Below are 11,421 nucleotides of genomic sequence, written 5' to 3'. Positions count from 1 at the left end.
TGTTGTAATGCAACATAAATTGCATATTGATCAGTCTGTGTCCGAATATAGCCTGCTAATTTTTGATCACTTTTTCCCCAAGAGGCAAATGTTCAAGTTGGTCTTCTCTTTATATTGACAGCTACTCTTAATTACTCTTAATACTCTTAAAGGGGTCATCGGATGCAAAATTCACTTTTCAAGTTGTTTGAACATAAATGTGTGTTGGAAGTGTGTGTACACATCCATCCTATAATGATAAAAATTCACTCAGTGATTTTTTTTTTTTAAATCCCTATTTTAAAATCCCCTTTCTCAAATCAGGCTGTTCTGAGATTCCTGTCAGAATGACGTAGTTCTGCACAGGCTGCTCACACGATAGTTGACGGACAAGGCTGTCTTACCTTAGACCCGCCCTGAGTGAGCTGTGAGCTGTCCGCCATTGTGTCGACTCCGGTGCAGGGGAAGACAAGATGTCTCCGATTAAGCGATTGAGGTGCTTTGTTGTTGGATGTAATAATTAATATAGCAGTCGTCATTTACTCCCGACATCTGAGCCGCTGAAGACGCAGAGGATTAACGTTACTTTTGCTTTGAAGTGAATGCGCCGATCCCCGATCTGCCTAAATGCATTTTAAGTTTGCGCGAATCATTCGTGATCCACCCTCACCTACAGAAGAAGTGAGTATAAGGGTTGTTTATGAATCTTTGCAAATCGCCTTTCCTAATAATGTGCTAGTTAGCCAGTTTCGCGGATGAAGTTTACAGTCTGCTCATAACCTCACGGAAGAGAAGGGCGGGGTCAGCAGAGCTCATTAGCATTTAAATCAACATGGACTAGAACAGCGTGCTGAAAACAGCTGATTTTGATAGGTTTAGAAAGGTGTTTTTTACACTACCATTGAGAAATTTTAACCAAAGTATGTTATAGACTTTTAGTTAAGACCCTAAAGAATCATATCAACTTGTGCAAAATGGGCATCCGATGACCCCTTTAAAGAAGGTATTTTTGTATTCCAACCTATGTACTATAACACTGGATATTGACTGTTTGAACAAACTGATCAGATTTTTTACTTGTTAAATGATAAAATCAGTCCCAGAGATAGAGTTTGAAAAACAAACCAGTTAGTGTGCAACTGAAGAAAACATTATTTTTGCAATTCTGTTTGGTGTCTCTGGCGGTGCGTAAATTGTCACGTTTCGCCATTAGTGAGTGTCATTGCATGAGATGGTGTTGTGACTGAACCTTTTGTGTCTGGATTTTTGCCACTTTGTTTGCCACACACAACACACATTTTTCTGAATTCTCTTGTCATGACTTGTCCAAAACCTTCAGATGTGCTTTTATCAATTCTAGTACAATTTTCCTACATCATCATTTCAAAACAGGAACGTTGCCTCCCTGAGTTGGGCTGATAGTGACTGAACGCCACTCAGATCTGTGTCTGTGTTTCACTGTGAGTGAACCAGGAGTGCATCCATCATACAAATCAACATGCCATTTGCGCCTTAAAATCTCATACTGTCTCATCCAGAGGCCTTTGTGTGGCAAAGCTTGTGTGTCTCGTCTGAGTGTCGCTTACAGCAGTGTCCTCAATTCTGGTTGTATCATCCGTCCTTCTCTCATTTGATGGTTTCTATGGTGCTGTCTGCAGTCAAGATGAGTCTGTCAGTCTCTGAAGCAGACAATGTGCGAATGAGAACTACACTTTTTGTGTGTACAGTGTAACAATGCAAGAAAAGTTCCTGTAAATATGTTTTCCAAGTTGTAAAATATTTAAATAAAAATATAGTATTTATACTAAAATATGACTCTGAAGATTTATTTCATATAGTGTTGAAACAAAGTGACACAATAACTCAATGTATTTATTTCATGTTAGTATTAATGATTTTATCCTTTTATTTATTTAAATTAAATATCAACAGAAAATCTTTCATGTCTTCCTGGGCTATTGTGTAACTTTTGGAGTAAATCCAGGACGACACAATAAAAACAGAAATTGAGTAATCAAATGTAAAAAATAATCACTGCATTGACTTTATTGTATGTATTCTTTACATATTACTGATTGTTAAAGCTACAAAAACTGTTTAGTCAAGAGCTGAGTCATTCCCTCTTTTCTTTTATTGTTTAATAAATATTAATTACACGACGCAGAAGGTTTATAATAGTCAGATTGTCCCCAATACTGCTGTCATTACCATCAGCAATTCAGAGAACAAAAAAGGTTTTAAATATATGTTTGCGTGATGGAAATGAGGAGTGACAGTTCCTGTCTGCCATGCTGCTGGGTGGTTTGCAATTGTTGCTCCATGTAGCTTTTTCTTTCTGTTGTGATCTCTATCTTGCTATCACTCTGTTGTTTAAACCGCTAAAATATAACTTAATTATCACCATACTTCTGATATTATCTAACAAACTAATTTGACATTGTTCGCTTTTTAATCGGTCACACTTTATATTAGGTGGCCTTAACTATGTACTTGCATCAAAAAATAAGTACAATGTACTTATTGCGTACATATTGTATTGCAAAACACTTTTGCTGCTATTGAGGTGGGATACGGGTAAGGTTAGGGACAGGTTTGGTGGTATGGGTAGGTTTAAGGGTGGGTTAAGGTGTAAGGGATGGGTCAACAGTGTAATTATAAATGTAATTACAGAAATTAATTACATAGAGGTATTTTTAAAAATATAAGTACAATGTAAAAAATGTATGTACACAATAAGTGCATTGTACCAAATGATTAATTTAAATGTAAGTACATAGTTAAGGCCACCTATAAAGTGGGACCTTTTAATCTAAACCACTTGCGCAGTGCATTAGCATTCTGTTAGCTTATTCGCGTTTCCTACCATCTCTTTTTCTCTCTCTCGCTCCGCTTTTCACGAGTTCATCAAACAACTGTGGTAAGTCGGAATCATTCAACAATCGCGGTGAGTCATGACTTCTGTTATTGTCAGTTGCACTGCTTGCCACGTTTAGTGTAGCTTTCGCTGTCAGCGGCAAGGGATTCAAATGTGATAATTGTGAAATTGTGAACATAACTGTTAAAGGAAGGCTGTGGAATCCTGTGCCAGCTGGTCACTCGCACTAACGCCTATTCCCTTCACCTTTCCGTGTTTTGACTTTAAAAAAAAAAGTCTAACGTATTCTTTAACTTGGACCTTATTTTTGAAACACAAAATGTCAAGTACCAAAAGCAGCCCATATTAAGTCTATAAGTTGTCTTTAATTGAAAAATATGCATTTTCATATACTTACATATACCCGATGAAAGTGCCCTAGGCAATTCTATTGTACAGAACATGAAAATAGCGGATTCCAGAATCCACCCCTTTAATAGAGACACCAGCCACCATAGTCCAATGTTAACCAAGAGCCAGAGCTCCTGACATCTTGGCAAATTTGAAAGAGCTGGCTAATGCTAATTGCCGCTCTTCTCCCTAGAAATATGGCACATAGTCTTAAGAGTTTGTACTTGACTAACTGGGGCACAGGTCAGGAAGCAGATTGACCGTCTGCTAGCCGCCTCATGTCACAGAATTCAGTTAAAGCGCTTTTTGTAAATTATATGATCACAGATCAAAAACTAGATGTGCTCTCTTTGACAGAAACCTAGCTAAAACCAGATGAATACATTACTTTAAATGAGTTTACCCCCCAAGATTACTGTTATAAACATGAGCCGCATTTAAAAGGTAAAGAGGGAGGTGTTGCTACAATTTATAGTAATATTTTCAGTATTTCTCAGAAGTCTGATTTCAAGTCATTTGAAGTAATGGTGCTTTATGTAACATTATCTAGAGTAATAAGTGTTAATGATAAATCCATACTGACATTTGTACTGGCTACTGTGTACAGGCCACCAGGCCACCAGGGCACCATACAGACTTTATCAAAGAATTTGCTAGTTGAGTTAGTGCTGGCTGCAGATAAAGTATTAATTGTTGGCGATTTTAATATCCCTGTAGATAATGAAAAAGATGCATTGGGATCAGCATTTATAGACATTCTATACTCTATTGGGGTCAGACAACACGTATCAGGATCTAGTCATAGTCATAATCATACTCTGAATTTAATACTGTTACATGGAACTGATGTTAATGCCATTGAAATTGTGCAACAAAAACGATGATATCTCAGATCATTATCTAGTCTCGAGTATTCTCCATATAGCTAAAGCTGCAAATTCAATACGGTTGCTCCTTTACATTAAAGAAGATTAAGGAAAACAGTCAGACACCATGGTATAATGAGCACACTCGTGCCCTAAAGAGAGCAGCCCAGAAAATGGAGCGCAGCTGGAAGAAAACAAAACTAGAGGTATTTTGTATTGCATGGAGGGAAAGTACTTCCTCCTCTAAAAAAAGACTTAAAAACTGCTAGATCTGCTTACTTTCATCTCATTTAGAAGAAAACTAACACAACCCCAGGTATTTATTCAGTACAGTGGCTAAATTAATGAAAAATAAAGCATCAACAGGCACTGACATTTCTGAATAGCACAGCAGTAATGACTTTATGAACTTCTTTACTTCCAAGATCGATACTATAGAGATAAAATTATAACCATGCAGCCGTCAGCTACAATATCGCATCAGTGCGCTATAGACCCCTTGAGGAACAATTCCACTCATTCTCTGCTATAGGAGAAGAAGAATTGTATAAACTTGTTAAATCATCTAAACCAACATGTATAGACCCTATACCATCTAAGCTGCTAAAATTGGTGCTTCCAGAAGTCATAGATCCTCCTCTGAATATTATTAATTTGTCATTGTCATTAGGATATGTCCCAAAACCTTTAAACTGTGATTAAGCCTCTCATTAAAAACCACATCTTGATCCTAGAGAATTAGTCAATTACAGACCTATCTCGAATCTCCCTTGCTCTCATCAGAGTTACAAATGACCTGCTCTTATCATCCGAGCATGGTTGTATCTCTCTATTAGTGCTACTGTATTAGCAATTATTTTGCACCCAATTTGCAAATGGAATGCATAGTTGATATAAAAAACTGGATGACTAGTAATTTCCTACTGCTAAATTCTGAAAAAAAACAAAACAGAGGTGTTAATTATCGGACCAAAAACCTCTGTATGTAACAACCTAGACTACTAGGATATGTTAGACTTGATGGCAGCTCTGTCAATTCTTCGTCATCCGTTAGGAACCTATTTGACAGCAATCTTTCCTTTGAAAGCCACGTTTCTAGCATTTGTAAAACCGCATTTTTCCATCTTAAAAATATATCTAAATTACGACCTATGCTCTCAATGTCAAATGCAGAAACATTAATTCATGCGTTCATGATCAAGGTTAGATTATTGTAATGCTTTATTGGGTGGTTGTTCTGCACGCTTAATAAACAAACTCCAGCTTGTCCAAAATGCAGCAGCTAGAGTTCTTACTAGAGCCAGGATGTATGACCATATTAGCCCAGTTCTGTCAACACTGCACTGGCTACCTATAAAAAATCGTATAGATTTTAAAATCTTGCTTATTACTCATAAAGCCCTGAAAGGTTTAGCTCCTCAGTACTTGAGCAAGCTCTCATCGCATTATTGTCCTTGACATCTGCTGCGCTCTTAAAACTCTGGCCGTTTGATAATACCTAGAATATCAAAATCAACTGCAGGCGGTAGATCCTTTTCCTATTTAGTTCCCAAACTCAATCTACCTAACAATCTACCTAATGTTGTTTGGGAGGCAGACAAACTCTGTCAGTTTAAATCTAGATTAAAGATCTCTTTAACATAGCTTACACATAATACACTATCACATTTCTATAATTCAAATCCGTTAAAGGATTGTTATGCTGCATTAACTAGGTCAACCGGAACCGGGAACACTTCCCATAACACTCAATGTAATTGCTGCATCATAAGAAGAATGGCATCTATGCTAATATTAGTCCGTTTCATTCTTATTCAGATGGTCACTGCCAGGGGTGCCTGCAGGATTTCAGCTGAGGTATGCACAGAGATACCTTTTTTTTAATGAAGGTATTTCTAGACGCTTAAAAAATCTTTTAACCCTGAAAACGGCAAAAAGCAATGGAATGGTCAAAGACATCCATTGCATTTTCCCATAGGAAAACAACTGAAAACGCGGGTGCGGGTGGACACAAAAACCATTTCGGATGAATTTTTTTAAAGTTGACTTTCAAAATGTAGTCTTTTGTTTCAGTTGTTTGTAGTTGATTATCCACTTCATCCAGCACAGTTTCATCTCTGTGTTCTTGTTTGGTTTACTGACTGTGAAACTTCTTCAGATGATTCAGCATAGGTGGTGAACCAAGGCTAAAAGTAGCCTATAATGTTGGTGTAATCTATTAACTATACTGTACATCATAAACCCGTCTTTTTAGGCAAGTACCAGATCTGGGTGTCATGTCAAAATATTTTAACAACCTATGACTTTAACGTGATCACAGTTTAATAAAAACATTGTAAGTTACTAAATATTTCATTATTTTGTTTAATTTCCATGGCTAACCAACCAGTGAATAAATTATATGCTGAAAGAGAGCAAAGAGCATGTATAAAATCACATTATCACTGACTATAGTCTAGCGTGAGTTTAAACTCTCAAAAACTCCCATTATTATCAATAAAGCTGTCTACACAGTGAAATTAAACACTTATTTACATCACACATACATCTGCACTTTGTTGTTTAATGATGAGAGAATTCACGAGAGAGCAGAAGCAGACAGTGAGCGCGTACACTGAACAAACCTCCGGCATTTCAGTGATGACTAATCTGAACGCCACTAACTGGCCTATTTTACACAATCTTATTATTGTATAAAGCACTATATAATTAAAGGTGACTTGACTTGACATATCTGCCACAGTAGGAAAATTAGTTTGGCAATCAGAAATGTAATTAAATTTAAGATTTTTATGTTTGGTAGTTTTATTAGGTTTCCCAGATCTGGCCCAGACTTTGTTAGTGCCCCCAAACCTCAAAACACTGAAACGCTGGCAACATTTGGACTTAAATCTCCTGCAGAAATTAACTTTATATGAAGTTTTTGATAGGATAAAATTGCACACTCAGTTCTGAAAATGATGCAGACGAGTGTTGCAACTTACCAGTTAACAAATAAAAGGAACTGGAAAACTTGTGTTATAACCTCAAAAAACAGAAGCAAAGACAACAAAGCCACAAACCGTTATGTCACAAGATCATGTGCTTCCCATCTTATGCCCTGAAAATTGTATACTGCTATATAGTCTCAACCTATCCATAAAAAGCAGAACTGAAGAGCAGAGCAGTGCAGCCTAAACAAACTACTACATTAATACAGGGTTATAATGTTTGACAGAGAGAGATCAGAGACACCTGAAGTTATTTATAACAATGTAGATACTGTAGGACGTCTTGATCTGAGGGTCACAGAAAAACAGCAGCCACTTCGACACACAGGTACTAACATAATTTATCGGATACATTATAACAGTCAGACAAAACTATTTCAGTATCTTTTAAGAATAAAACAAAGTTCTTGACAGTGTTGGGGGTAAAGCATTACAAGTAACGCAAGCTATGTAATCAAATTACTTTTTAACTTGTAATGTTAACGCATTACTTTTTAATTTACAAGTCATATCCGAGTTAACTTTTTCAAATAAGTAACGCAAGTTACTTAGTTTTCCCATTTATTGACTGACAGCTCTCCTGTCCGCACTAAGAGAAATCGGGAGTAAGGTAACACATTGTTATGGTGTTAAACGTAACACATTACTTTATAGGAAACAACTAAGTAACGCAATTAGTTACTTTTTCAGGGAGTAACGCAATATTGTAATGCATTACTTTTATAAGTAACTTTCCCCAAGACTGGTTCTTGATGTAAAGTCATAATAGTGAAGTATAAGTGTGAAGACACATTTCATTTTGTGTCTGTCATCCACAGGAAGTGTCTCAGTGAAGAACAGAACACACAGAGCAGCTGAAGTGTGTTTGTGTCTGCTGTGTTTTCTTCTGCTGACTGCTGTAATAGTGCTGTGTGTGTGTTTCACCTCCGAGAGAAAGCAGTTATTAACTCACATCAGTAACCTGACTGAGGAAAGAGAGCATATTCTCACCAAATATGAGCAGGTACTGAACCACAGCAATAATCTGACTGAAGAAAGAGTGCAGTTAAGGAATGACAAGAACCGACTGCATAGTTGGCTTTATGAACAAGGTAATTGTCTTTTTAATTGCCCTCAAGTATTAATAAAATACTTTAATAACCAGTTGTATTAACAGATCAGCAAGGGGAACCCTACCAATGGATTTACTACAACTTCAGTTTTTATTATATTTCATCTGAGAAGAAGAGCTGGAGTGACAGCAGCAGAGACTGTCAACAGAGAGGAGCAGATCTGGTGATCATAAACAAAGACGGGGAATAAGTGAGCGACAATGAAATTTTGTGTGTTTGTTCATATAATATACAGTGCTGCTTGAAAGTTTGTGAACCCTTTAGAATTTTCTATATTTCGGCATAAATATAATTTTAACATAATTAGATTTTCACACAAGTCCTGAAAGTTGACAAAGAGAATCTAATCAAACAAAGGAGACAAAAAAATATATATATACTTTGTCATTTATTTATTGAGAAAAGACCAACTACACACACACACACACAAACACAAAGAGGGATTAATATACAGTGCTGCTTGAAAGTTTGTGAACCCTTTAGAATTTTCTATATTTCGGCATAAATATAATTTTAACATAATTAGATTTTCACACAAGTCCTGAAAGTTGACAAAGAGAATCTAATCAAACAAAGGAGACAAAAAATATATATATACTTTGTCATTTATTTCTTGAGAAAAATGATCCGGTGTTAAATATTTGTGAGTGGCAAAAGTATGTGAATCTTTGCTTTCAGTATCTGGTGTGACCACCTTTTGCAGCAATAACTGCAAGTAACGTTTCTTGTAACTGCTGATCAGTCCTGCACAACGGCTTGTAGGAATTTTAACCCATTCCTCAGTACAGAACCACTTCAACTCTGTAATGTTGGTAGGTTTCCTTCTATGAACTGCTTGCTTCAGGTCCTTCCACAAAATAACTTTCAGGACTTGTGTGAAATTTTGATTATGTTTTGTGTCATATTTATGCAGAAATATAGAAAATTCTAAAGGGTTCACAAACTTTCAATCGGCACTATATATATATATATATATATATATACTATATAAATATAAATCTACATGATATACTGTATAATATGTAAGCCCGTTTCCACCACTATATAAAAAAATAGGTAAATGTGACTTTTTATCTAACAATTCTGACTTTTTTCTCGCCATTGTGAGTTTACATCTCACAATTCTGACTTTTTTCCTCAGAGAAAAAGTCAGAATTGCTAGATGCAAACCACGAATTCTGAGTTTATAACTCACAATTGTGTTTATATCTTACAATTCTCAGAAAAAAAGTCAGAATTGCGAGATGTAAATTCGCAATTGCGAGAAAAAAAAGTCAGAATTGTTAGATAAAAAGTTGCAATTACCTTTTTTTTATTCAGTGGTGGAAACGGGCCTACATAGTATAGACATGAAGCATCATAGGCCTTTATTTTGTTATTTCAGGAGTTTTTGCAGAAGGTTGTTGAGAACAATTATTTTTGGATTGGTCTGATAAACACAGAGAGTGGGTGGGAATGGAGTGATGGCACCATAACGCCAAATGGGTAAGAGATCACTGAAATTAAAGGAATAGTTTTCAAAAATAAAAATATACTCACCCTCAGGTCATCCAAGATGTAGCAGAGTTTGTTTCTTCATCTCAACATATTTGGAGAAATGTAGCATTACATCACTTGCTCACCAGTGGATCCTCTGCAGTGAATGGGTGCCGTCAGAATGAGAGTCCAAACAGCTGATAAAAACACCACAATAATCCACAAGTAATCCACACCACTCCAGTCCATCAATTAACATTATTAATATTATTAACAATTAACATAACAAGTGGATAGCTGCATGTTTGTAAGAAACAACTTCATCAAGGCTTGTTCTGTGCTGTGATCATGCAGCTTTCCTGAAATGACAAGTGATGTAATGCTAAATTTCTCCAAATCAGTTCTGATGAAGAAACAAACTCATCTACATCTTCGATGGAGTAAATCTTCAGCAAATTCTCATTTTTCAGTGAAATATTCTTTAATCTACAATTAGTATCATACATATCATAAACCCAGTCTAAATTATTTAAAATATAAATACTGGTGTAAAAATCAATGTTTTAGGTCTGGGACTGACAACTGTGCTGCAGTGGGAGCATCAGGGAATGTTCGTTATCATTGTGATACTACACGCCAATGGATCTGTAAGAGAACTTTGAATTATTAATAAATCACTCATTATGAAACAAATGTGTAAATACAGTAAACTAAATGCATAAAGGATTTTAAACAGCTGCACTCATGCTTAGTATTTGTTAGTCATTATGAAATTTGTGCTTAAGTAACTTCTCTTTTCACGTTTTACCATCAATTTTAATTTTGCAATTTGGTGTCCTTACCAACATTGTTACTGTTTAAAAATGTAAAATAGTTCATTTATTTTGTTTTTATAAATTGTAAATAAATTTACTGTGAGCATCTTGTGCCAAGTTTCTAAGGCTTCTACAGTTATCTCTACTAGAGAAATTTTCTAGGCCTACTTTTTTTTTTTTTTACCATCACACACAGAGGCATCATGCCCATTCAAAGTGAGGGGGCACGTGCCCCCTAAGATTTTTGAGCCACTGGGATTTTGTATGCAGCTTCCAAAAGACAAAAAATAGCCGATTAATATGTTCTATATTTAATACATACTGGTAAAAAATGTATAGCCTGAATGCACTGTAAGTCGCTTTGGTTAAAAGCGTCTGCTAAATGCATAAATTATTATTATTATTATTAATAAGCGAATTCTCTCGTCAGAAACAACAACAAAGTGCAAATGTGTGTACGAATCTGTAAGATATTAATTTCATAGTATAAACAGCTTCAGTGATTTTAATGGGAGTTTAGACTAGACTGTCAGTGAAAATGTTCTTTGATAATGTTCTTTGCTCTCTTTTTGTACAATGAAAGTGTTATGATTAGTAGCCTAACTTGCAATGTTTTTATTCACATTAACTTTCAATGCTAAATTCACATTAAAGGGAAAGTTCACGCAAAAAATGAAAATGATATCATTAATTACTAGGGGTGTAAATCGGATGGTTCATCACGATGCGATACGATATCGATTCTCATACCCAGCGATACGATATTTGCCGATACCTCAAAAAATTCTACGATACGATTACGATTCAATTCGATGCAGGAGTATATCGATCGATATATCGGTATTATGATATTATATATGTATTTTAAACAACCATCTACATTTTTATTAACTCACAAATGCAACCAAAATATATAAC

At 35.7% G+C, this 11,421-nt stretch overlaps 1 protein-coding gene across 1 annotated transcript; it reads left to right on the top strand.

Annotated features, from left to right (window-relative positions):
* Positions 1 to 7,316: 7,316 nt before the first annotated feature.
* Positions 7,317 to 9,701, top strand: LOC107744149 (C-type lectin domain family 12 member B-like). The gene is made up of 4 exons (XM_016557657.1): positions 7,317 to 7,428; positions 7,919 to 8,191; positions 8,257 to 8,399; positions 9,597 to 9,701. The coding sequence occupies exons 1-4, from the start codon at positions 7,317 to 7,319 to the stop codon at positions 9,699 to 9,701; spliced, it is 633 nt and encodes a 210-aa protein (XP_016413143.1).
* The last annotated feature ends 1,720 nt before the right edge of the window (positions 9,702 to 11,421 follow it).

This window comes from Sinocyclocheilus rhinocerous, unplaced genomic scaffold (assembly GCF_001515625.1).
Source record: "Sinocyclocheilus rhinocerous isolate Xijiao unplaced genomic scaffold, SAMN03320098_v1.1 scaffold287, whole genome shotgun sequence".
Classification (NCBI taxonomy): domain Eukaryota; kingdom Metazoa; phylum Chordata; class Actinopteri; order Cypriniformes; family Cyprinidae; genus Sinocyclocheilus; species Sinocyclocheilus rhinocerous.
This window is presented reverse-complemented; position numbering and strand designations above follow the sequence as displayed.

Coding starts and splice junctions, on each gene's coding strand:
- LOC107744149 (XM_016557657.1), top strand. CDS start 7,317: ATGTTTGACAGAGAGAGATCAGAGACACCTGAAGTTATTTATAACAAT. Junction 7,429..7,918: donor GCAGCCACTTCGACACACAG/GTACTAACATAA, acceptor TGTCATCCACAG/GAAGTGTCTCAGTGAAGAAC. Junction 8,400..9,596: donor TCATAAACAAAGACGGGGAA/TAAGTGAGCGAC, acceptor TTGTTATTTCAG/GAGTTTTTGCAGAAGGTTGT.